General features: G+C 38.9%; 1 protein-coding gene across 4 annotated transcripts in view; it reads left to right on the forward strand.

The window, feature by feature from the left end:
• The first annotated feature begins 211 nt into the window (after positions 1-211).
• The window catches only part of GYPA (glycophorin A (MNS blood group)), a 28358-nt gene continuing 5648 nt past the window's right edge, over positions 212-22921 (forward strand). Inside the window, exons 1-5 of one of the 4 annotated variants that reach the window (XM_022599638.3) lie at positions 227-403; positions 3691-3756; positions 17706-17801; positions 19775-19813; positions 21591-21676. In XM_022599638.3, coding sequence (XP_022455346.1) covers positions 367-403; positions 3691-3756; positions 17706-17801; positions 19775-19813; positions 21591-21676 — 324 coding nt within the window. In that variant the 5' untranslated portion in view covers positions 227-366. Of the gene's footprint in view, positions 404-1531; positions 1771-3690; positions 3757-10663; positions 10838-17705; positions 17802-19774; positions 19814-21590; positions 21677-22921 lie in introns of those variants that run through there. The other 3 variants (XM_089912416.1, XM_089912414.1, XM_089912413.1) reach the window with 3 other exon arrangements.

Here is a 22921-nt window from a genome sequence, read left to right on the forward strand (position 1 = left end):
GACCCTAGTCTCAGGTCTTCACAGTCTAATTCTTGTTTGTCCAATTGGGTGGCTCCTGACTGCTACTACCTTACCAAGCCCACTGAATTTATGCAAAGTAAATTTAACATGTAGCTGCCAGTTCCCTAAAGTGAAGATTTGACTGAACACTTTAATAATCCTGGTTAAGCAGATAACCACGTATCTTTATGGATAGACGGTTCACAACTTTGCATCATTTAAAAATGCCACCCGGCCTATCACCCAATGCCTGGAGAAGGTGGGCCTGAAAGATAACAGAGTGCAGGCTGAGGCCACAGACGTCACACCAGTCTTCCTTGGCGGATTTCTTGCACTGACCTTGGCAAGCGAGCTCATGATCTCAGGATGCACGGAAAAATGATCTTTGTGCTACTATTGTCAGGTAAGTGGAATTTTTTTTTCGCAGGGTGCTGTTATATGGGATATAGGATTATACATGCAAAGATAAACTATCCCATTTTAGTCCTATCTGACTTAAACGAATACCTAAATGAGTAGTATCTCAGATCCCAGTCTGGAGGATGGATTCTTATTGGGACTCCGTGAAAGAAATGGCTCCAGGGGGCCCAGTAATTGTGACTGGATCACAGCACAGTTCCAGGATGTGAAGCATGCTTCAACCTTATGCCTAGCCAGAATTAAAAGAATTTTACCAAATACACTGAGAAACATCTCTGTGTGAAGGAATGTGTTGCTTTACCGGCGTTTTCACAAGTTTAACTTCTAAGTTAGAAAGTCATTTGTGAAGGTGATAGTGGATATACAGTCTTCAGTTTTCAAAAAAGTCTTCCAAAAAATTATGATTTCGTCCTTCTCCTGCCAAAAATGTACAAGCCGCAAGCATGAACCCTGAATCCATGGGGGAGTTATTTCTCACATTGTGGTCCATTACTGAGGTGTAAGGTGGAAAAAACAAAAAAAGAAAGAACTCTTATTGGCTAAGGGGTTATGTGGTTTGGGGAGAAATCGAAATCCATTCATTAAAAAAAGAAATAACATAGGCATATTATGAAGTGGTATCAAATTATCATTACTTTTGGCCTCTTCCCGAGAGTGTTAATGGTTAACGTCTTCTCAAATGGAGTGTTTATGTGTCAGAAATACTGGTGCCCGGCACATAGATAAGGAGCAGGCAATGACTTGAAATGTGTTTAGCCCCTCAAACGTGGTTGTAACTCGAGTTACAGCAAGCATCAAGGATCTACCGGGCGCTCTAGGAGTTGGGGAAGGGATCCAGCATTTTCTAAGATACATCAGGGGATAGAGTAGTGTCATGGTTAAAGCACGGGCATGAAAGACAGAACTAAGGTTCAAACCTGGCTTCACATCTGAAAGCTGGGGAAATTAAGCAAATTACTTACCCTCTCTTGGTCTCAGCATCCATGTCCGTAAAATGCAGACAATGTTGGTACCTGCCTCCTAGTAAGCGCCTAAGGACTAAACAAACTAATTACTGTAATGTCCTTACTCCAGTGCCTGGCACACAGTAAAGTAGTAAATAAGTATTTAGCTTCGATGATAGTCATAAACTAGGAAACAAACCTGGGTATGGGATGGGGATTTCTGAGAAGTGATGGAGAATGGGAAAATTCCAGGAAAACAGAAGATTAACAAAGTTGCTCTAATTTTTTTAAGTGGCAAGGAATGAAAACATTTAGCTTGAAGAAAAGAAAACACGTGGAAGGAATGTGGCAGAATATTTAAATATATTCAGACATTTGTAGAGCTCTTACACAGAAGAGACAAGAGGTATTCATTGCGTGGTTCCAGAGGGCAAAGTGGGGTTACTCAATCGAATTAGACACATTACCCATTTGGGGGAGGGGCGGGGCAGAATATGTGGAAAGGATTCCTGGAAAAGAAAGAAATTCATTTTACCAGTGCTCAAGCCGGTAGTGCAGTAAGGCCTTAAATGAGGCTTCAGGAGGTCAGCAAGTTCAAGTGACTCCAAAGGCTGCCTTGGTCTCCAGGGCCAAGGCTGTCATCATCTTTGCATCTTCTGGAATCCTCCAAAGCAGGGATCCCCAACCAGACTGTTAGGAACCGAACCGCACAGCAGGAGGTGAGTGGCGGGTGAGGGAGCGAAGCTTCATCTGTATTTATAGCCGCTCCCCATGGCTCGCATTACCGCCTGAACCATCCCCCCCAACCCCCATCCCCTGGTACATGGAAAAATGGTCTTCCATGAAACCGGTCCCTGGTGCCAAAAAGGTTGGGGACTGCTACTCCAAAGAAACTCTCTTGATGTGATGACTTTATAGAATAATAGAAAGACACTGGAAAAAATTTCCCCCTCTTATTCATTAGTTGAAGAGGAGAATGTGAAAAGTGTGAGGAAATGGGGAAAAAAAACTTATTTGCTTCTCCAGTAATCTTAAGGGTAAAGTCAAAACTTCTAATTCTAAGAGTATCAGATGTCATCCTCCCAATAGAGAGTAAGTTTTTTTGAAATTATTTTATTCCCAATCCCTGAATTCATTCACTCATCTGTTCATTCAGTAATTATGTGTCAGATGACAAACACCGAGGCCACAGCAGGGAGATAAATGAGCTCCCAGAGTTGGAGTTCAGGGCGGGTGGGGGCAGATGGGGAGGGGGATACAGACATTCAGCAGAACAAGTAAATTATTAAAAGAAGAAAAGACAGTGAAAAATAGCACACAGAGAATTAAACGAGGGAAGGTGATGAACACAGTGCAGAAGGCTGATGTAGAGAAGAAGAGCAGGAAATATTTCTCTGAGTTCGTGACATTTCTGATGAGAACTGAACAATGAGAAGAGGCCAACCTTGCAAAATCTGGGGAAGGGCACCGGAGGTGGAGGGGACACGAAGGGTGAAAGTTCTAAGGCAGGAGAAGACATAGTGTGTTCAAGGAAAAGCCAAAGCTTTGATTTGAAAATCGGGTCCTGATGCTAAGAAGCCTTTGGAGAGAGCTCTGTGTCCCTGGACCATGATTAGCCATGTGCACCTTACCACACACGCCTGCAGACACACCATTAGAATGACTAAGCAAAGAAACAAGCCTTCTCCTTTTTCTTCAGTGATCCAAGAGGAGACCCTTTCTCTCCACTTAATTGTTATGGGAATGAGTTCTGAACTGGGTTTCAGGGACAACAGCACTCTAAATTTCTTAAAAGTCAAACCTGTGCTTCCTTTATGCATCCTCCACACTGCTAGGCACATACATAGTAGGCACTCAATTAATAATAGTTGCAGAAATGACAAGTGACCAGAATTTTGCTGCAGGTTAGTTTAACTGTGGAGAATCAATTGACCCCCATGGGCCTCAGTTTTCTCCTGCCTCTTAAATAAAACACAGACTAGATGGCATCTAAAATCCCTTTCATCTCTAAACTTCAGTGATACCTCAAAGGTCAGCCTGAGATGATCTGTTAGGCTAGCTACCAAATCTATAAATCTCTAGTTTGATGCGAAATTTTTAGAAAGAAATGAACACTCTCACTATGAACTCCTGGAGAAGGATTTCTAAGAGGGGGAAGAAGAGACAGTATCTCAAAATTGACTTACACTGATTTTAAGTTGGGAAGTTGAATTTAACATTCTTGTGATGAATTTCTTTTTACTTTGGTCTCTAGAGGATGACCGAAAACATCTATGAACCTATTGGGGAAGCACATTTTAAATAATTTTCTCAAATGTCTTTATAGGTTATATTTTTACTAAAGCTGTCGCCACAGCTACTCCAAAAATGGGTGTTACAACTACAACATCAGGTAAGTTACCAACAAAAGCAGGCGGGCAATAGATTTCCAGCCATTATTATCATATCTATATATTTAATAAGTACCTTTCTGTGTAGTTTTCTGTGATAAATGAACTAAATTAAAACTAAAGCAACAATACTGAAAAGAAATATTCCAGGGTTATCTCTGGGTGTTGGGATTGGAGGTCATTTTTTTCTGCTTTTTCATACTTTCTAAATTCTCTGTGAAAAGAATCATCAAATATAATTAGGAAAAGTTTTTAAAAACTTTTTAAATTAAACTGAACACACACAATCTTTGCTTTCTAAGATGTCTCTATCATTAAGCAATGCTGACAAACATTAACAGAGGAAAACCTAGACACCAACATATTCATTTCATTGTGCTTATTACTACTGAAATAAACTTGGTTGTGATGTATACTGAAATTGATTTCACGGATCTGACAGACAAAAGAGCAAGAATTGACAGTAAACGTATGAGATAACCCATGGTTACTATTTTCCCATTTTCTGTTTTTTTTTAAAATTGAAATATAGTTGATTTACAGTATTATATTAGTTTCAAGTGTGCAACATAGTGATTCAATATTTTTATAGATTATACTCCATTTAAATCTATTATAAAATATTGACTATATTCCCTGTGCTGTACAATATATTCTTGTAGCTTATTTATTTTATACATAGTAGTTTGTACCTCTTAATCCCCTACCTCTATTTTGCCCCTACCCCATTCCCTCTCCCCACTGGTAACCACTAGTTTGTTCTCTATATCTGTGACTCTATTTCTGTTTTGTTATAGTCATTCGTTTTATTTTTTAGATTCCACATTATAAGTGATAACATATAATATTTGTCCTTCTCTGATTTATTTCACAAGTATAATACCTTTTAGGTCCATCCATGTTGTTGCAAATGGCAGAGTTTCATTCTTTTTTATGACTGAGTAATATTCCTGTGTGTGTGTGTGTGTGTGTGTGTGTGTGTGTGTGTGTGTGTACTGCATCTTCTTTACCCATTCATCTCTTGATGGACACTTAGGTTGCCTCCATATCTTGGCTATTGTAAATAGTGCTGCTATGAACATTGGAGTTCATATATGTTTGGAAATCAGTGTTTTCATTTTCTTTCTATATATACCCAGCAGTGGAATTGCCGGATCATACGGTGGTTCTATTTTTAGTTTTTGGAGGAATCTCTGTACTATTTTCCATAATGGCTGCACCAATTTACATTCCCACCAGCAGTGTACAAGGGTTCCTTTTTGTCCACATCCTTGCCAACATTTTGTTATTTGTAGATTTTTTGATGATAGCCATTCTGACAGGTATGAGGTGATATTTCATTGTGGTTTTGATTTGCATTTCTCTGATGTTTAGCAATGTTGAGCATCTTTTCAAGTGCCTGTTGTCCATATATATGTCTTCTTTGGAAAAGGTCCATTTTCTGTTTTTTACAGGGCTTGTTTCTGTTATGATACAATAACTCATCTCCAAGCCCCCAGCTGCCACACTTTATTAGCTAAGAGTATCTGGAAAGTGGCAGCATATAGAACCTTAGGATGCTTTATTCACTGAGACTCCTACCACATCTTGGGAGTCAGGCAGTGTTCTGACCCATGTCTGTTTCAGTAAAGTGAATGACTCCAAAAACACTGCAAGCCCCAAGTCACAAAACATTGTACATTCTTCCTTCAGTCCCCAAGCACCATACCAACCCCCAGTATAAAATGCAGGAGGAGAGTTCGGGCCTCAGCTTGTCTACAGCCTTATCTCCCTTGATATTTTAGATCTTTCCCCTTTTAATGGTCTGGGCACCCTTGCTGAAAATCAATTATCACAGATATATGAGTTTATTTCTAGACTCTCGATTCTATTCCATTGATCCTTAGAGCAGCGCCACACTGTTTTGATTACTGTTGCTTTGTAGTAAGTTTTGAAATTGTGAAATGTAAGTCATCCATCTTTGTACTTTTTCAAGATGATTTTGGCTATTTGGGGTCCCTAGCAATTCCATATGAATTTTAAGATCAGTTTTTCTGTTTTTGTAAACATTTATATAAATATATATGTATATATTTAACTCATTTATCTTAGTCAATAACTCCATATGATAGACAATTATTATCCCCATTTCATAAATTATGAAACAAAGGTACAGAGTGATTAAATCAGCTGCCCAAGGTCTCAGCCAGTAGTTAGTGAAATTAGTTTGAACCCAGGCACCCAGGCTCTAGAGTCTGTGCATTTAATCCATATATGATACTGCCTTATTTGTCATACACATTGATGTTCCAAGCTTGGCCCTTCCTTACTCTTGCGGCATTGTCACTCAATGTTCTGCTCGTGCTTTCACTAAAATGAAGCCTATAGTGAAGGCTGGTAGTCTGTCTTCTCCTTTTGGTGCAGCTAATGAACCCTAATTTTATGACTATGATGTTAACCTTCTGCTCCTTTTTATCTGGACTAGATAACTTTTTAGCTAGGGCTCTCCCTTTGATATCGCCACTTATTTCTCTGTCATGATGATATTTAAAAATTGAAAGGAAAGGAAATAAACCCAAAGCACAAAATGTGAACATAGTGCATCTGTTGAAGGCAACTGGGAAGATGGATCGCAGCAATGACATTGCGTCTTACCAGGAGAAACACGGAACAAATTTGCCTTTTGGTACCCTCCCTGTTCTGTCAGATACAGATCTCAAAATATCTTGTCAAGCAATTCAGCAATGTACCATTTTAATGGTACAGCACACACAGAAACTCTAACTGCTTTTATAGACCTTATATAAGCCGGATAAGGCTGTTGGAGTATGAAGCTAACTGGCCAATAGCTTGTGGGTGCCTTAAGTGGATTTCAATTGTGACAAGGGCTATTGACTCCCTTAGCCCCTCTGGAGGCCAGGTATTCAGATAGGGTATAGCCAGGTGTATCTATCAACAAGACATATTCAAGGACGATTAACACATAGTGAATGTACATTGCAACTCATTGTACACAGAGACAAACACATAAACATATATATGTATGAAACAAACTTTCACAAAATCCTAACTATCCTTACAGTGCGTGATGTACTTTCACGCACTCTCTTCTATTTTATACAATTTAATTTTTTTAATGCCAGTGACAACTGAGTAAACTGATTTCATGGCCCCTTATAGCAGGAATTCACTATCTTGACTACATGTTGGAATCATTTGAGGGACTCTAAAAAGTACTGATGACTGAGTTCCACATCCAGAGATTCCAAACACACTAATGCCGGGGCCAACAAACTATAGCCCATGAGCCAAATCCAACCCACCACCTGCTTTTGTATAGCCTGAAAATTAAGAATGATTTTTACATTCTTAAGTGCTTAAAAAAACCAAAAGAATATTTTGTGACATGTGGATATTATATGAAATTTAACTCTGAGTGTCCATAAATAATTACTGGAACACAGCTGTACTCACTCATTTATACATTGGCTAATATATTGTCAGTGGCTGCTTTTGCCCTGTAACAACAGAATTATAGAGCTGTAACAGAGACTGACCTGCAAAGCCTAAAATCTTTTTTCTTTACCCCTTTACAGAAAAAAAGTTTACCAACTCTTACACTAAGGGATCCCAACCTAAAATTTAAAAACTCAGTTTTAGACTGAGGATTCTCCAGCTGAGTGCCTGTGGAGTTCCTTGGGGAAGCTCCCAGGTGGCTGTGGACATGGGGTATGAGGCTCCAGGCCTGGAACCCAGGTTTCCACCAGAGCCATTCCACTTTGTCTGTTTCACACACTGAGGAACTTACCCTTGGGAAGTGCATTACAGTGAAATCAAATGTCGGGGAGATGGGGTTTCCTAAGACAAAACCCCAAGAAATACCATCATTTAATATGGAAAAGTGTGAATGGTATTCTTTCTCAAGCAAATCAGGCTAATATCCAATCATTTTGTGAATCTGTGCAACACCAGGTAAGGGTGACATAAGAACCTTTGAAAATGTAAGAAAAGATCTTAAAGATTAAGAAAATGAAGTTTCTACATGTTTATCTAGACTGGGACAATGGTTCTTGCTGCAGGCAACATTAGACTCCAATGTCTGGGTACCACAGATGATTCTAACGTGCAGTCAACAGGGAGTATGCTGATCTGATCTCTACTGTTCCTATTTATGGTTGTCCAGCCAGTGACAGGAAGTCTCGGTGGTGTGAGAACTTTGGGGTAAAGTTTTCATTTTTAATTAGAATTTTTCTCATCCAGTCTAACTTCCTTTAACCCCTAACCTAATACGTATAGGGAGTTTAGCTACAGAAATGCCAATATCTTAAAATAAAGCTGACACCTCTAAAGTATGTGAAATCTCCTTTAGTTCTGAGGATTTATGATAAGCAAAGAGTAACTGGACTGGAAGAGGCTTCACTGGAAAAAGTGAGATTTTGGTTAACACATTGTTACCAACCAGAAACATCTGGCCTTCCGTAACCTGGATCTGACACTACAGGTCACTCTGTCACTGTATGTTGGAGGAATAACCCTCCTACCCTCAGCTTCTGCACAGGTGAATTCTTATTTTTGCATCTTTTCAGTTAGCCCTGATTTGCTGCAAGGGAAGGCTTACTTGAGAGTTAGTTGCCTAACTTGGTGAGAATTTCATCTTCTCTTAATGAAACTTACTTGGTGTCCTCATTCTTTTTATTTTGCATAGATTATGGTAGACCTTGGCAGACAGTTCTGCAGTCAAGTAGATGGGAATTCAAACTCCAGCTCCACCATTTATCAGCTGCGTGATCTTAGGCAAATTAGGCGATGTTTCTGATCTTTGTTTTTCTCCTCTACACATGATGATTAATATATAATAATGTGCTCTCAGGTAACTGTTTTGAAGAGAGAATGCCTATTATGTAGTAAATATACGTGTTGATTATGAATATTACCATCTCAGACTATGACTATGTCTATGATTTTGGAATAATGAAGTACCTTAGAGGACATCTGTCCCTTCACTCTCATATTAGAAACGAGACACTGAGGCCCAAAAAAGTTCAGTGACTTACTCAGATCCCCAACCAATTAGTGGCAAAGCCAGGACCAGAATCCTGATCTCCTTTTGCCCTGGGACGATGAACAGAAATATCCCTTGCTTTCTATCTATCCAGGCTGAAGAATGCACAATGGCTGGGATTATGGGCTGGTTTTTCTCTCTTATTCGCTGGCTCAGTAATAGTTTGGAGCAATGAGGGTGACTGGAAGCTGGGCAGGACAGAACCAGGCTATAAAGTTCAGGGTTCCATGAGGGAAACCACTGTCCTGCTAAGCCATAGCAGCTCCAAGGCAGACTCAGGGAGGAGCTGTTCTCTACCAAGTTAAGGGAGGCAGAGGTGCGACCCATTGGCTGCTGGGAACTGCCAAAGCAAGCCACTCTGCAGGTGAGCAGAAACTGGGTCATTGCGTTTGACATCTGGCCCACTAATTGCACCAGTGGACATGCTGTGTCCTTCTTTAAGAGCTATTAACCAGAGAGTGCACAAAATTTTGAGGGCTATTCAAAACACTAAGCTCAAATGTTATCCCATCAGCAACTTTATCCTTTAGAAAGTTCAATTTTTCTAAATTGTAACTGGCTACTTTGGCTTACTAAAACCTTTCCAAAAAAGAGAAATGAATAACAAGAGACAAGAGGGACATCTAACTATATTATCACAAGTTGACCCAAATTGAGTTTGTCAATCCTTTGGTTCAAGGGCAAAACTGAGTATTTCTTTTAAAATATTGTTTCGTGGCAATAGCCTTCTCCAAACATCTTTTGGAATAGGCAAGAGCTCTGTTTGTACGTTCGTTCTGTAGAAAACAAAGAAGCCTGGCAGAAGGACATTGAGTTGGAAGCCAGCAGATGTGAGTTTTTTTCCCAGTTTTACCACAAATGAGCTGGGCAGAACTTCCACAAATACATTATCTATCAGTTTTCATGGTCATCACAATGCCAGAAAACTGTAGCACTTAGGAAATTTCCTTTTCTGACTTGGAAACTATTGAAAGCATTTCATAGGGGGGTGTATCTTTATAAGAGTTGGCTTTTGTGAGATAAGACTTCTATCAACTGCAAGTCAGGAGGGAACCAAACTAAAACCAACAGCTGCGTAAAATGACTTTATCACATCCTGACAGGAGCTCGGCGGCTGGAAGTTTGTGCAGAGAGCAAAACTGTAGGGTGTTTGTCCAACGTTGCATTTTACCTTCTTTCTGATGACATTCCATGTGAGCAAGGTCAGCTGTTTGAGGGAGCTGTGTGGTTTAGTGGCTGGAACCCAGAGCAGAGTGCCGGGAGACAGGACCTCCGTTCCCAACTGTGTCCCTAACCCCCAAGTCACCCCACCTCCTCCACACACTGGGAACAGTGTCAGGGGCCCTGTCATGTCCCTCCTGCAACACCCAGACATGGTTTTCATGACCAACCGTGAGGTCAGAGCAGTGAGGATAAGACACAAAAGGGGTGAATGTTCTGGAACAATTCCAACGTCAGGCAAATATGAGATGACACCACCGTGCAGATTTGGAATGTTTAATATTCTGGGTGGTATATTCATTCATTCACTCCTTCCTTCCCAAATCTAAAATGAAGTGATTCAGTTCCAGTCCCTAATACGTACTTTGTGCAAAGTACCAAAGCAAACGCCATCTCACTACTTGGAGAATGAAAAAAGTGTTTTTAACTAGGAGATGGAGGCCCTGCTAAACCTACCCTTCTATTCCATTTTGCGCTAATTCGCCACTTGAACATTAAACTCTTGTAGGTCTGAGAGGTTTGCCAACCTTGGCCTGCCAGCTGCCCCCGAGCCTCCACATAAATGCACCTTGTACTCTTTCTTTCTCCATATTTTAGCCCACGTTATTTCTTTACCTTAATTCCTCCTCCTCCACATTTCTACCGAATACTCCACCCATCCTTCAAGCTTCAGCCAGTGATTCATTGCAAGTAGGCACGGGGCAAGAACTTCAGAGTAAGTTTTGAGAGCCCAGTGCAGCTAAGGAAATGTGCAGTGATGGCCCAAGACCCATCTGTTCCTGGGTGGCCAGATGCTGGAATGTCTTCAATGATACCACAAGGTAAATATGCTTCTCTTGGGGAGAGAGGGGGAATTTTTCAGGTATAGTCTGGATGTGTTCCTGCAACAGAAGTAAAGGGATTAAGGAAAAGACTCTCAGGTCAGTATTGCTAGAGCAGAAAACAGTTTTTCTTAGTGGCTATAGCAAGGGGACACTGAGAACTAAGAGATATAATGGAAGTAGTACAATATATTGGTGTGAAAAAATCATCAAGATGAAGACTACGTGATTATTATAACAATTCTGGCCCTTAGGGTGTCTGGGAATCTCAAGGACTTTAGTTGCCTTTTTTTGTGTGTACAATGCACCCCAATGTTCACCAGCTAATATGCTAAAACATCAAAAATCTTGCTGACAAGATCTCAACCAGGCAGAGATCTGGAAAGTGGGAATATTATAGGAAAGCAGCAGAATTTGTTCTCCGTTTTGTTCCTTACCTGCTGTGTTAAACTGAGCTAATCATTTAATTTTCAAATTTCTTTTCTATAAAGTAAGGAAGTTGGATTAAATAATCCAAAAGTCTTTGTAAGGTAAAATGTAAAAGTACATTCTGAATTAATTAGGACAATACTGAAATTGACCTTTATTCAGCGAACAAGGCAGACAGATTGAAAGCTGATTTAGCAACAGAAACGGAGGGACCTAGAGCACAAGAGGAAAAGAAGCAGGAGAGAAACCCTTCCTGTAATCCAGCCTCTAAGAGGTTCAGGCAAACCATGTCTGTTGCTTAATGGCTACACAGGAGAGAAACCCTTCCTGTAATCCAGCCTCTATGAGGTTCAGGCAAACCGTGTCTGTTGCTTAATGGCTACACATTTCCTCGGAATCTTTCTACCTAGTTGGCCCAACTGAAGACTATGTTGTAAAAAACCCTGTTTAAAATCTGCTTATTCGTAGAAAGTTTGCAACTTCGCATGACTAAATATATCCCCGCTTGCCTATTAGCCAATTAGGGCCTTAGGAACCTGGGAGAGTAAAATAAATGTGAGCTCTATTGCTATCGATGTAGCACTAGAACATTCTTGGTGGTTGTTGGAGATATGTTTTGTGGGATTTGGGGCTCCTTCTCTTGAATTGTGAAAGGAGCTCAAGCATCTGAGTATGTATAAAGAGATATTTCTTTTGTTTCTCCTAAGTGACATTTTCCAATTAGGCGCTGGTTTATTTAATTTGAGGTGATGGATAAAATTCTTTAAATTGTTCCATATGAATCTATGTTAGAATAAAATTTAATTAAAAGTTTGTCTGTGTGATCAGAGCCCGTGTTCTTTCAAGCTGACACTGATTGTGAACTCTGGACTTTGAGGTCTCTGAGCCCTTCTCATACCACTAACCAAGCATGGGTATTCGTATCAAAACACTTATAAGGTTATCTATTTTTTTCAGAAAACGGAAGAATAACTATGACAAAGGTCATTTCACAGATCGGCTACAGAAATTAGATTGTTAAGCCAATGATGTTAAAAAACATTTTTTATCAAGTTCTTCTTAGGTCATTTATTTACTGACTGCAAGTTAGCATTTATTTATTTACTGTGCTGGTGGTTTTAGGTGACGTTAGTAAGAAATTGTATCAGAGAAACTAAACCTGGAGAATTAAAGCAGGTATTTCTAAGAACATACATGGAAAATTTCAGCCTCAAATCCATTTGGCCACCAATCAGTTTTTATAGCACGTGACACTCACCAATGGAACTTGGATAAAGCATGTGCAATTTTTGGAAATTGCCTCAAGGACACTGTTCCTCTCAACAACTTGTTGCCTTCAATGTTAGATATTCCTGAGTTCTGACTACAATTTAGAGGCTTGAGACTCCAGCCTCTGCTTCTTCAGAACAAAATTTCCACCAAATGGTCCTTTCCCTTGAGGAGTAGCTGGTAGAGAAGAAAGAAGCCTATCTCTTTGCTAGAGGGTTAAAATTGTTTTGCTAAAGTTCAAAACTAATTTTAATGATCTCTCTCTCCTTAAGCATTTTCTCATTTTGATAGCAAAAATGTTACAGACTTTGATTATCCCTAGCAAATTCTGTTTTCCCCTTCTCTCACTTTGTTTAAAATTATTCATATTCTTTTTTTTGCTGTAATTTTCTGTCCCTTTAAGCCCTTAATCTATATAGGCCTTCTCCACCAAAGGCAATGCTGACAAGTGATAAGGACCCTCTGTAAGGAGGAGTGCCCTGTTTTCAAAAGGACTGCATATCTTGACCACTATTGAACACAAGATGGGATCCTCTTCTAAAGAGTTCTGGGCATGGTTTTTTTGTTAGTTTTTCCCACATCATCCTTCATGCCATGGACGGTGATCCTCTCCAAATGAAAGTCTGGTTCAAACCCTTCATCGTCTTTCCAACTGCCTTGGCCCATGGAAATTCCATGCCATGGCCCACAACAAATGGCACTTCACTGCCTTCACTGCTTCTCACACCATATGCTGTAGCCACATAGATTCTTGTAGTTCCTCCAAACTGCCAGGATGTCTCAAGGGCCAGGACATCGCTGACCCTGCTGACTCTGTACCTAAATGTCCACATGGTTGGCCGGGTGAAACCCTAGACTTCCTTCAAGGTGGGTTCAGAAAACCCCTCCATGAGGTCTTTCCACCTCCTCCTTTTTCAGACAGAACTGACCACTGTCTCCTGTGCCCTCACTTCACCATCCCCTAAAATACTTCATTACACTTAGATTAAATTTTTATCTCTCTTGACTAAGCTGGAATTTCCTTGATGGGAAGACTATGAATTATTTATTAATTCATTGTATTCCTAGTACAAAAGAGACATGCCTACACACTCTTGTAAATAAACGAACAAGAGAATAAATACCCAAGGTGCCTAGGAACCATTGTCGGCTGAAAAAAATGCACAACCTAAAAGCTGAGAATTATGTTTTATTCGGCAGAATTTCTGAGGACTTAAGCCCAGAAGACAGCCTTTCAGGTCGCTCTGAGGGACGGCTCTGAAGAGGTAAAGGAAGAGCCAAGATATGTAGGAGTTTTACAATAAAAACCAAGTAGTCGGAATATCAAAAGATTACTGTTAATTAAAGAAAACCAGACACCTCAAGTTAATAAATTCAGTGCTTCTCCATGTGTGGGAAGATGCAAGAGTCAGGGCCCATTGAAATCATTCCTTTGATCTGTACCTTAACTGTCTAGGGCCAGTAGCCCACTTTCCTCCATCCTGAATCCCCTCAGGGTGCACAGTCTGGGGCAGCTGCAGTGGCTGACAGCTTGATGGCTGCAATATCCTTTGTTTACTGATATGGCAGGTGACTTTTTTCATCCACACTATCAAGGCCTATGGAACACATCTGGATTCTAACAGTCTATCGTAAGATTTCATTGAGCTTTACCACACCATGCCAAGCACTGGGAACTTTGCGGAGTTTTTAGTCTAAATCTAAGTAGGGGAGATCAGAGAAGGTCTCCCAATATTATGCAACAACCTAAATGGGAAAACAGTTTGAAAACGAATAGATATATGTATATGGATAAGTGAATCACTTTGCTGTACACGTGAAACTACCACAACATTGTTAATCGACTATACTCCAATATAAAATTAAAAGTTTAAAAAAAAGAGAAAGAAAGAAAATGGCCTTGAACTGGGACCTGAAAAGCAGATAACTAAGCAAGTTAGGGCCACGAGAGGATATTTCAGGCAAAGGGAAGAATAGGCACACAGGTCTGGGGCATGGAGAAGAGTATGGCTCATTTGAGGAACCAAGAGATGACAGCATGGCTGGACCACAAGAGGAAATTGGAGTGGCAAGCAATGAGGATGGGGAGACGGGGGGCTGGGTCATGCAGGGTCTTGAGGGTGTTCACAAACAGGAGGGGGCACTGTCCCATAGACAGAACACACCTCCCTAACTAACCCCTGCAAATCCTGACTCAGACAGTCAGGAAGCCTGGAGGAGGGCCATCTTTGCACTCAATCAAAACTCCTAGGGCTTCCCTGGTGGCGCAGTGGTTGAGAGTCTGCCTGCTGATGCAGGGGACACGGGTTCGTGCCCCGGTCCGGGAAGATCCCACATGCCGCGCGGAGCAGCTGGGCCCGTGAGCCATGGCCGCTGAGCCTGCGCGTCCGGAGCCTGTGCTCCGCAACAGGAGAGGCCACAACAGTGAGAGGCCCACGTACCGCAAAAAACAAACAAACAAACAAACAAACAAACAAAACTCCTAGATGGCTTCAGTTAAACTTTTAACTTTTTAACTCATTTACCACTTAAAAACTTTAAATTTGGTATGGTTTTGTTTTTTCACTTCGGGATTTCTTTTCTTCCAGTTGTAAAATTGTATGTGATCGAAATCTCAAAAATATTTTGTTGGTCTTCTGTAGATGCAGGTTTCCACTATCCTTACACTCGTTCTGTGCATGCCACTTTGTCATGTGACTTGTTTAATTCATTGTTATGTTCATTTTAGATGCAATCTGGAAACTCACTTATGTGTTTCTTTATAAGAAATTGGCCAAACAATACATTGCTGTATGTCAATTATATCTCAATAAAACTGGAAGAAAAAATTTTAAACCAGAAAAGAAACTGGCCAAACATTTACAATTGTTAGTATTTCACTGAATACCTATTATGTACAGAGCCCTGTTCTAGTGCTGAGGAATTCAAAATGTGCCAGCCCTGGGATCTAGGAGCCCAGGACACTTGTTTCAGAAAAGCTCATTGGTATCCACAAGGGGTTATAAACGTGTGCCCTAAATGTGAATGAATGACACTGAACTGAAAGGTGTAAAGAAGATGTAACACTAACTAAGAGAAATAGATGATTTTTGTTCATTACGTATCCTTTTTTATAATTTTTACATACTTTCATTGATTCCTAATGAAAATATTTCTTTCCATAATTTTAATCTGGGTATTTGATGAAACCTCAAAATTCCTGTCATCTGGTTATTGTTTTAAAACACTTGTTCTTAACAGATACACACTACTATATACAAAATAGATGAATAACAAGGACCTACTGTATAGCACAGGGAGCTATACTCAATATCTTGTAATAACCTATAACAGAAAAGAATCTGAAAAAGAATAGATAGATGAATATATGTGTAACTGAATTCCTTTGCTGGATACTTAAAACATTTAAAATCAAGTATACAACAATTTAAAAAACACTCTTCTTCTTATATTATCTTTTACACCACCATCCCTGAATGTTGAAGGATAACTTAGAGATACAAGTTATTTGTCACACCATTTGCCTAATTTGTGTGGCAATTGTTTACATTACAAGTAATGAATCAAGCAGTATGACAAGTCAAGGAACAAGGTGAAAATAGGATTTATAGGAGAGGAGAAAATATTTCAGACAGTGTGGGTTCTTGCCTGAACAATCTGAGGGTGAACTGAGTAGCTGGCAGCTGGTAGAAAGAGGCAGGCCTTGGAAATCTGTCTTTCAGTAAACTGAGCAGAAGTGCCAAAGGTATTTTCAGTTCTTTGTGGATTCTCCAGGAAACCTTGAGCACTTAGCTGAGAAGCTAGGATGATGCTGTCCTGAGAAGTGTCTGCAGGGGTCCTTCCACCCCCATACCATCATACTTGGGTACCAGTTCCTTCACTAAAGTGTCTCAAAAGAATGAGCAGAGATACCTCTGCAGAGTTTCGTGCACTGATGTTTGTCTCAGAATGGTATTAACTCTCATAAGAGTAAAAATAATATGAATGTTCAAAGTCAGAGATTCATAAATAAACTACAGTATTCATACAATGGAATACTATGCAGTCATTAAAAATCTTGTAATAGAAGAGTATTCAAAATATAGGGTATATGTTCATGGTATATATGTTTTAAATGCTATTTACATATTTAAACACAATTATTCCATATTTAGATGCAACAGCTAAAAGTTCAGATGATTATATACCAAGATGTTTAAAGTATCTGTCTCTGGGTGGTGGAATGATAGATGACTTTTGTATTTTTCTTTGCCCTTTCTTGTATTTTCCAAGTTTAATTTATTAAATCTATTGCTTTTACAATAAAAATCTTGTTTAATTTATAAAACTTCATAAAAGAATTTATAAATTTATAAAACTTATTTTAAAATAAATGGATAATTGCTTAATTATAAAAACCAATTTATTATGTATTCAATGAGATCTTAAACGATACATGAGAATACATGTTCTGTATTTGTATTTGTGTGCATATATGTTTGGGGTAAAGAATAACCATGACCTAGAATTCATTACATCACTTGGTTATCTGGATCCTTAGCCAGTAATCTTAGATCGGAGCCAGCATTTCCTACAATTCTATTAGAGCTCGGAAATTCTACTTTTGAAAGAGAGAATGGATGGAGAACCTTAGAACTGACTCATCCTCTATCAAGCTAGAAGAAAACTAAATTTAATAGTGTCTTTGTTTTAGTCTTTACTGGGGAAATAGGATCGTACTGGGGAGGTGGAGGCATGGGGCAGAACTTCAGTCTTTGTATAACTGCCGTGAGTCTCCGTCTTTCTTTAACATGGACAGTTTTCCAAAGTTATGTAAAATGGTAGGCAGACGCAGCTTCAAGTCGCCCCCCTTATAAGAACAATAATAATAGTCAAGCTGAATGTAACGTCCATTACATGCCAAGTACTGTACTAACCGATGAGTGTGTGAATACACACACATATATATATTTAACTAACTTAGTCCTCACAATGTCATTTTGAGGCAGGTATTATCATTTTACAGATGAGGAAATCAAGGCTCACTTTCCTCCTCTGTAAGGCCCTGTGATGTACAAATTCTGGAGCTGCCATTGGGAGAGAAGTGGGATAAATTTGTCTTTTGTGACACGCTCTCTGGTCCACTCATCGCCTCATTCTTGATTCCTCTCTCAATTTCTCTCTTGTACAGCTTCACTTTCCACCAACGGCTCAATATCAACCACTCCTAGTGGTCCAAAGACAACCTCTCCTAGTACGCCTGTACCTACTACAGAAAAGGAAGAAGGTTTGTTCATATTTTAAAGCAGTTGCTCTGGAGTCATTGTTATGGTGCAACTCTATTTAATGGGACCTACCACTGTGGGGAAACTGTGACAAAGACTGAGAAATGGAAGCAAAGTAGACACAGTCCCTCCCACAGAGGAATTCTCACTTCTGGACTGTCACACTGAAAAAATACTGTGGGTTAAAACAATTAAAACAATCTAGCAAAACGCATAAACAACAAATGTGACCATGAAATAGTGGGCCAGATAAAAGGGATCCAGTAGTGCAGTGGTGAAGGGGAGCTTGTGGTTAAACCCAGCTGGACTCAGCCAAGGGCTTGGCCCTGTCCCAGGTGCTGACCCTGAGTGAGCTGAACTCTGAGTTCCCCAAAGGGCCTCTGTCTTCTTAATTTTAAAGTGGGACTCATTATACTTATTTCACAGTGTTCTCTAAGGATTAAATAAGAAAATGTGTGTAAAATTGCTTGGCTCGGAGCCTGGCACATCATAAGCGCCCAGTAAAATATAAGCCATCTGGGTGCTGAGATAAGAACGGTCAGGTGGCATTCACTCTCTCTCTGGTTATTTTTCTAGGGAGAAGATGACTTTACAAGAGCAGGTTGAAAGTAGAAGGGGAGAGGGTTTTTTGTAGGTGGGGTTTAGGCAGGGTCCTCTGGATTTAAAATAAAGCCTCAAAGAAGACGTAGCGTGGCTACCGGATCATTAGCTAATAGAATCATTGAAAAAATACACTGAGATAAACGGAAGCAATGGATTTTCAGAAGGACAGAGAGCAAGAGCGGAAAATTAGGCTGAGTGCTTGGAACTAATTATTAGGTTTCTGGGTCCAGTTAAACAATGTAATTTTCAAAGTGATTGCAGTGTGAAGCCAACATGTTAGTGTCAAACCAGAAAGCATTGATGGGTCAACTCCAGACACACATAGTGCTACATGCCTTGAATCCTATGAATAAAGAATGGCATGGTGGGTGGGGCATTGTACTAAGTGTTTTCATGCATTAGCTGGTCTTATCCTCATAGGAACTCAAAGAGATGGGTATTATAATCTTCATTTGCCAAGAGAATACTGAAGCACAGAGAAACTAAGTAACTTAGCAAGGCCACACAATGAGTAAGAGGCATACAGATGACTGAAACCCTATCTGTTTTATTCCAGAGCTCATACACCAGCCACAACTATAAACTGCCACAAAGATAGAGAAGACAAGTCCATTTAACCTTTATGCATAAGTGCAAAAGAATGACCAAATATAACCAAGTCCTTGATTTGTATGTCATACAACATAGTGTGATATGTTATTCATAATATTTAAATTCAAGAAAATTGTGTGGCTACAGTAGTAAGGCAGCTTCTTGACATGAAATGACATTTGGAGACAGCAGAAAAAGAAATATTAGCTGTGGACTGATAAGGGGGAGGTTAACTCCAGCGGAGCCTTAAAGCAACCGTATTAGAAACTTCTACAGAAAGGGAATCCAGTGGGACTGCTGGCAAAAACTTAGCTGAGACACAGTAAGGGTTTGGATCCTCATGGTGGCTGTGGCATAAATCTGGAAAATTGATAGCAACATGGCCTCTTTGGGGGTTGGACTGATGTCCATGCAGGATGATGGCTCAATATGTCTCCTTTCTGATCACCGTTTTTACATTTTTTAAAAATGCACTGCTATTGTGGAAGTCCACGGATGGTTCTTCCAATACTTTTTCACACCCTTCCCTTTAGTTCATGAGATGGTTTACTAATTTCTGATTCATGAAAACTTGTTGGGTAGTTGAAAGTAGATATTGGAATTACTAATGTTAAGACTGACATTACCTCATACATTTTACTAGCTCACTGCTGAAAGTTGAACATTAGCTCTCTAAGCACAGTTAAGAAAAAGAAATCCACTAGACAGTCTGATTCCAAAATGGTATTTTTAAAACATGCCTTATGTTTTCTAACTTTATTTTGAAACATTATCCTTTTAGCCACAAGACAAAGATATCCACACAATTTCTCACAACCAGGTATGGTAATATTTGATGTGGAATGATGATCATTCCATTTAAAATTTTGTTTTGCTAGTTTTAAATGCCTATGAAAATAGAAATGTCAATTTTATTTTCTATGTTTATTTTCTTTCTTTTTTGCTGATTTTTTAATTGAAGTATAATTGCTGTACGATATTATATAAGTTACAGGTGTACTATATAGTGATTCACAATTTTTAAAAGTCATACTCCATTTATAGTTATTGTAAAATATTGGCTATATTCCCTGTGCTGTACAGTATATCCTGGTAGCTTATTTTATACATGATAGTTTGTACCTCTTACTCTCCTACCCCAATATTGACTGTCCTCCTTCCCTCTCCCCACTGGTAACCACTAGTTTATTTTAAAAACAAGAGAGTATATGTTATTGACTTTAGTCACACAAAATTATAAAGGCAAACAAAATATGCTCTTTTCAAAATTAAAATAGGCATCTATAATTTCCTTAAACATTTTGGAAACAGCAATACATAATTTGATCATCATTTTTCTTTTAAGTTAGATATTTTTTTAGCTTTCTAAGTAACTATGGGTACTTGAGAAAAGTCTAGAGCTTATAAAACACTGGAACTTCTCCCCTCCCTACTATAAAGAAAGCAAGGGGCTTAAAAATCACCTACTTAATTGGCACCAATCCAGAATAAATACAGACCATTCGTGTCTCCATCTGGATTTGTTCTGGGCCCTGTGCTACCAATTTGGAGCTATCTTCCCAATCCTCTCTATCTGGGGACTGTCGCTTCCCCACTTAGGTGCTGCTGTCGCTTTGGCTCTGGTTCATTTATGTGCTTGTTTACTACTCTGCATCTCTAGGCCTCCCTTCCCACTTGGCCTGTGTCCATACTCACACCAGAAAAATGGATTGTGTATAACTGAGTCACTATCTCATAAATTAAAGCTAAGTGGAGAAGAAGGCTGGACAATACCAGTGATAGGAAAAGCCACTTTTACTTTTTTACCAGTAATAAGGCTTTTAAATATAAACTAGCCAAATAAATATGCTCTTTTCCCTGTATGTCTTGCCCTCAGTTCTATATACTTCATTTGGAAGCACTGCAAATATGCCGTGAATATGTGAGAGTACCTCTAACTTAAATTCTGTTTCACTCCCAACGTGTAAAAGATTTGAAAAAGATTTTTAGTGATCTTATTATAGACTACACGTAAGGATACTGTAGAGGGAACAGAGGCTTAGAATATAGGTGAGCTGGATAGTAGTTACCAGTCTACTTCTAACTAGTTATCTCACCTAGTGTAACTTGAACTCATTAGACTTCTTTTCCTTTTACAATGTGATTAGACCAGGTTCCTTCCAAATTTTTGATTCTATGATCTGTCCAATACTCTTTTATACATCAAGACATTATTTTCTCCCATATCACTGAAACTATGAAAGAGTCTGTGGTTTCTCCCTTATTGGGTAGAAGGTCCACATAGCTCTTATCCGTAATTAAACCTCTGAGGTCCTATAAACTCCACCGGACTTGGAGTTGAAACCCCTGGGTCTTGGTACTGTCGTTAGTTGTGTGACCTTGGACAAAAGATTTTACCACTTAAAGTCCCAGTTTCCCACGTGGTTACTGTGAAAAACCTAATTTTTGAAAAACTAAAATATACATAAAAGTTTATTAATGTACTTTCTATAAAAAAGACAAAGTGATATTACCTTGATTTTACCTGCTTTACTTTTCAATTGCTATGTCATTTACTTCACACTTTTGTAATTTGCTGCTTTATTTTTCTCTCATAGTAATAACAGTCATTATTTATTCTGTGATGGCTGTTATCATTGGAATTATCCTCATAAGTGCTCAGCTTATTGGCCTGCTGATAAAGGTGAGGACTCAGTTTTTAATTTTGCTGTAAATGCTGGTGTAAATAGCTCTAGGAGGGTTTAGTCCTCTGCGTTCAACTAAACTCAAAGAGAAACAAAACTGCGTAAAACTCATCTTTTTCAACTGGACACATAGAAGTCACTGCATTACTCTAACAGAATTTTTTTTTTTTTGCACTTGCCCTATAAAGAAACCCCAAATATAAATCTATCCCCCTCTTCCAATGAAAGATCCTCCAAACGTTTTGTCTAACTTGATTTAATATATTTTGATGGATATGGATGAAATAGTCAAATTTCTAATTATAGTATCTAGTTTAATTTGTGTATGAAAAATATTTAAAATAACATGATATATTTATGCATGTTTAAAATGTTTGCTTTTTTAAATTCTCATATTTCCTGAGACAGATTTTTCAAACTCCACCTATGATTTTTCCAGCATGAATGATTTTTTTCACCCCTAAAATTAATTTTGAGTCTGTATGACAGAGTCCAACGCACACAACCTTTACTGTAACTTTCTTTATAAGACAGTTCGGACACAACATTGGTGTGTGTGATTATAATGCTAGTAATTGGAACTATAATCATAGATCATTAAGTCCCTAGTCACAAAAGAATGGTACAATTGAGTTCTTATTCACACTATTTGTGATCTCTATACTATAAACACTATATATTCTTTTAAAAAGGCTTGTTTAGATAGATAGCAATATTGCAATGGCAGGGCTATAACAAGTTTGACAGTAAATCTACATAAAGTTCCTTTGCCCTTTTCTTTTTTAACTATTTTTATTAGGTGATTTTGATAATCATACAAGCCTATGATTGATTAGCATGACTCCATGTCAATGTATCTTCTCTAAATAATACTTTCTTAATAAAAGCAAAGTAATTGAGAGTATCCACTCTAATATGAAAGATTTTGTAACGACTTGAATGGGAGATGACCCCTCGTTTACAGTTTAAATGTTGGGGAAAATAATCTCCTTGGGTTTGGGCATAGATGGCGAACTTAAATTTAGTTGTCTTCTCTCTTGGTTAATGATCTAAAATCTGAAAAAGTCAATGACATACTTAGTTGACAAAATTCAGAGAAAATCTTCTATATGGATATAGAAGAATTGGGTCATGGTTAATATGACTAAAAGAACTTATCTCTTTTTTAAAAATTTCCATTTCGTCTTTTCATTACAGCAGGGAAATATGACAGAGTGAAGGTTTGGGGTAATAATTTACCTACA

The sequence above is a fragment of the Delphinapterus leucas genome, chromosome 5, assembly GCF_059928025.1.
Source record: "Delphinapterus leucas isolate spDelLeu-1000000601 "Yukka" chromosome 5, BTC_Dleu_Yukka2, whole genome shotgun sequence".
NCBI classification, from domain to species: Eukaryota; Metazoa; Chordata; class Mammalia; order Artiodactyla; family Monodontidae; genus Delphinapterus; species Delphinapterus leucas.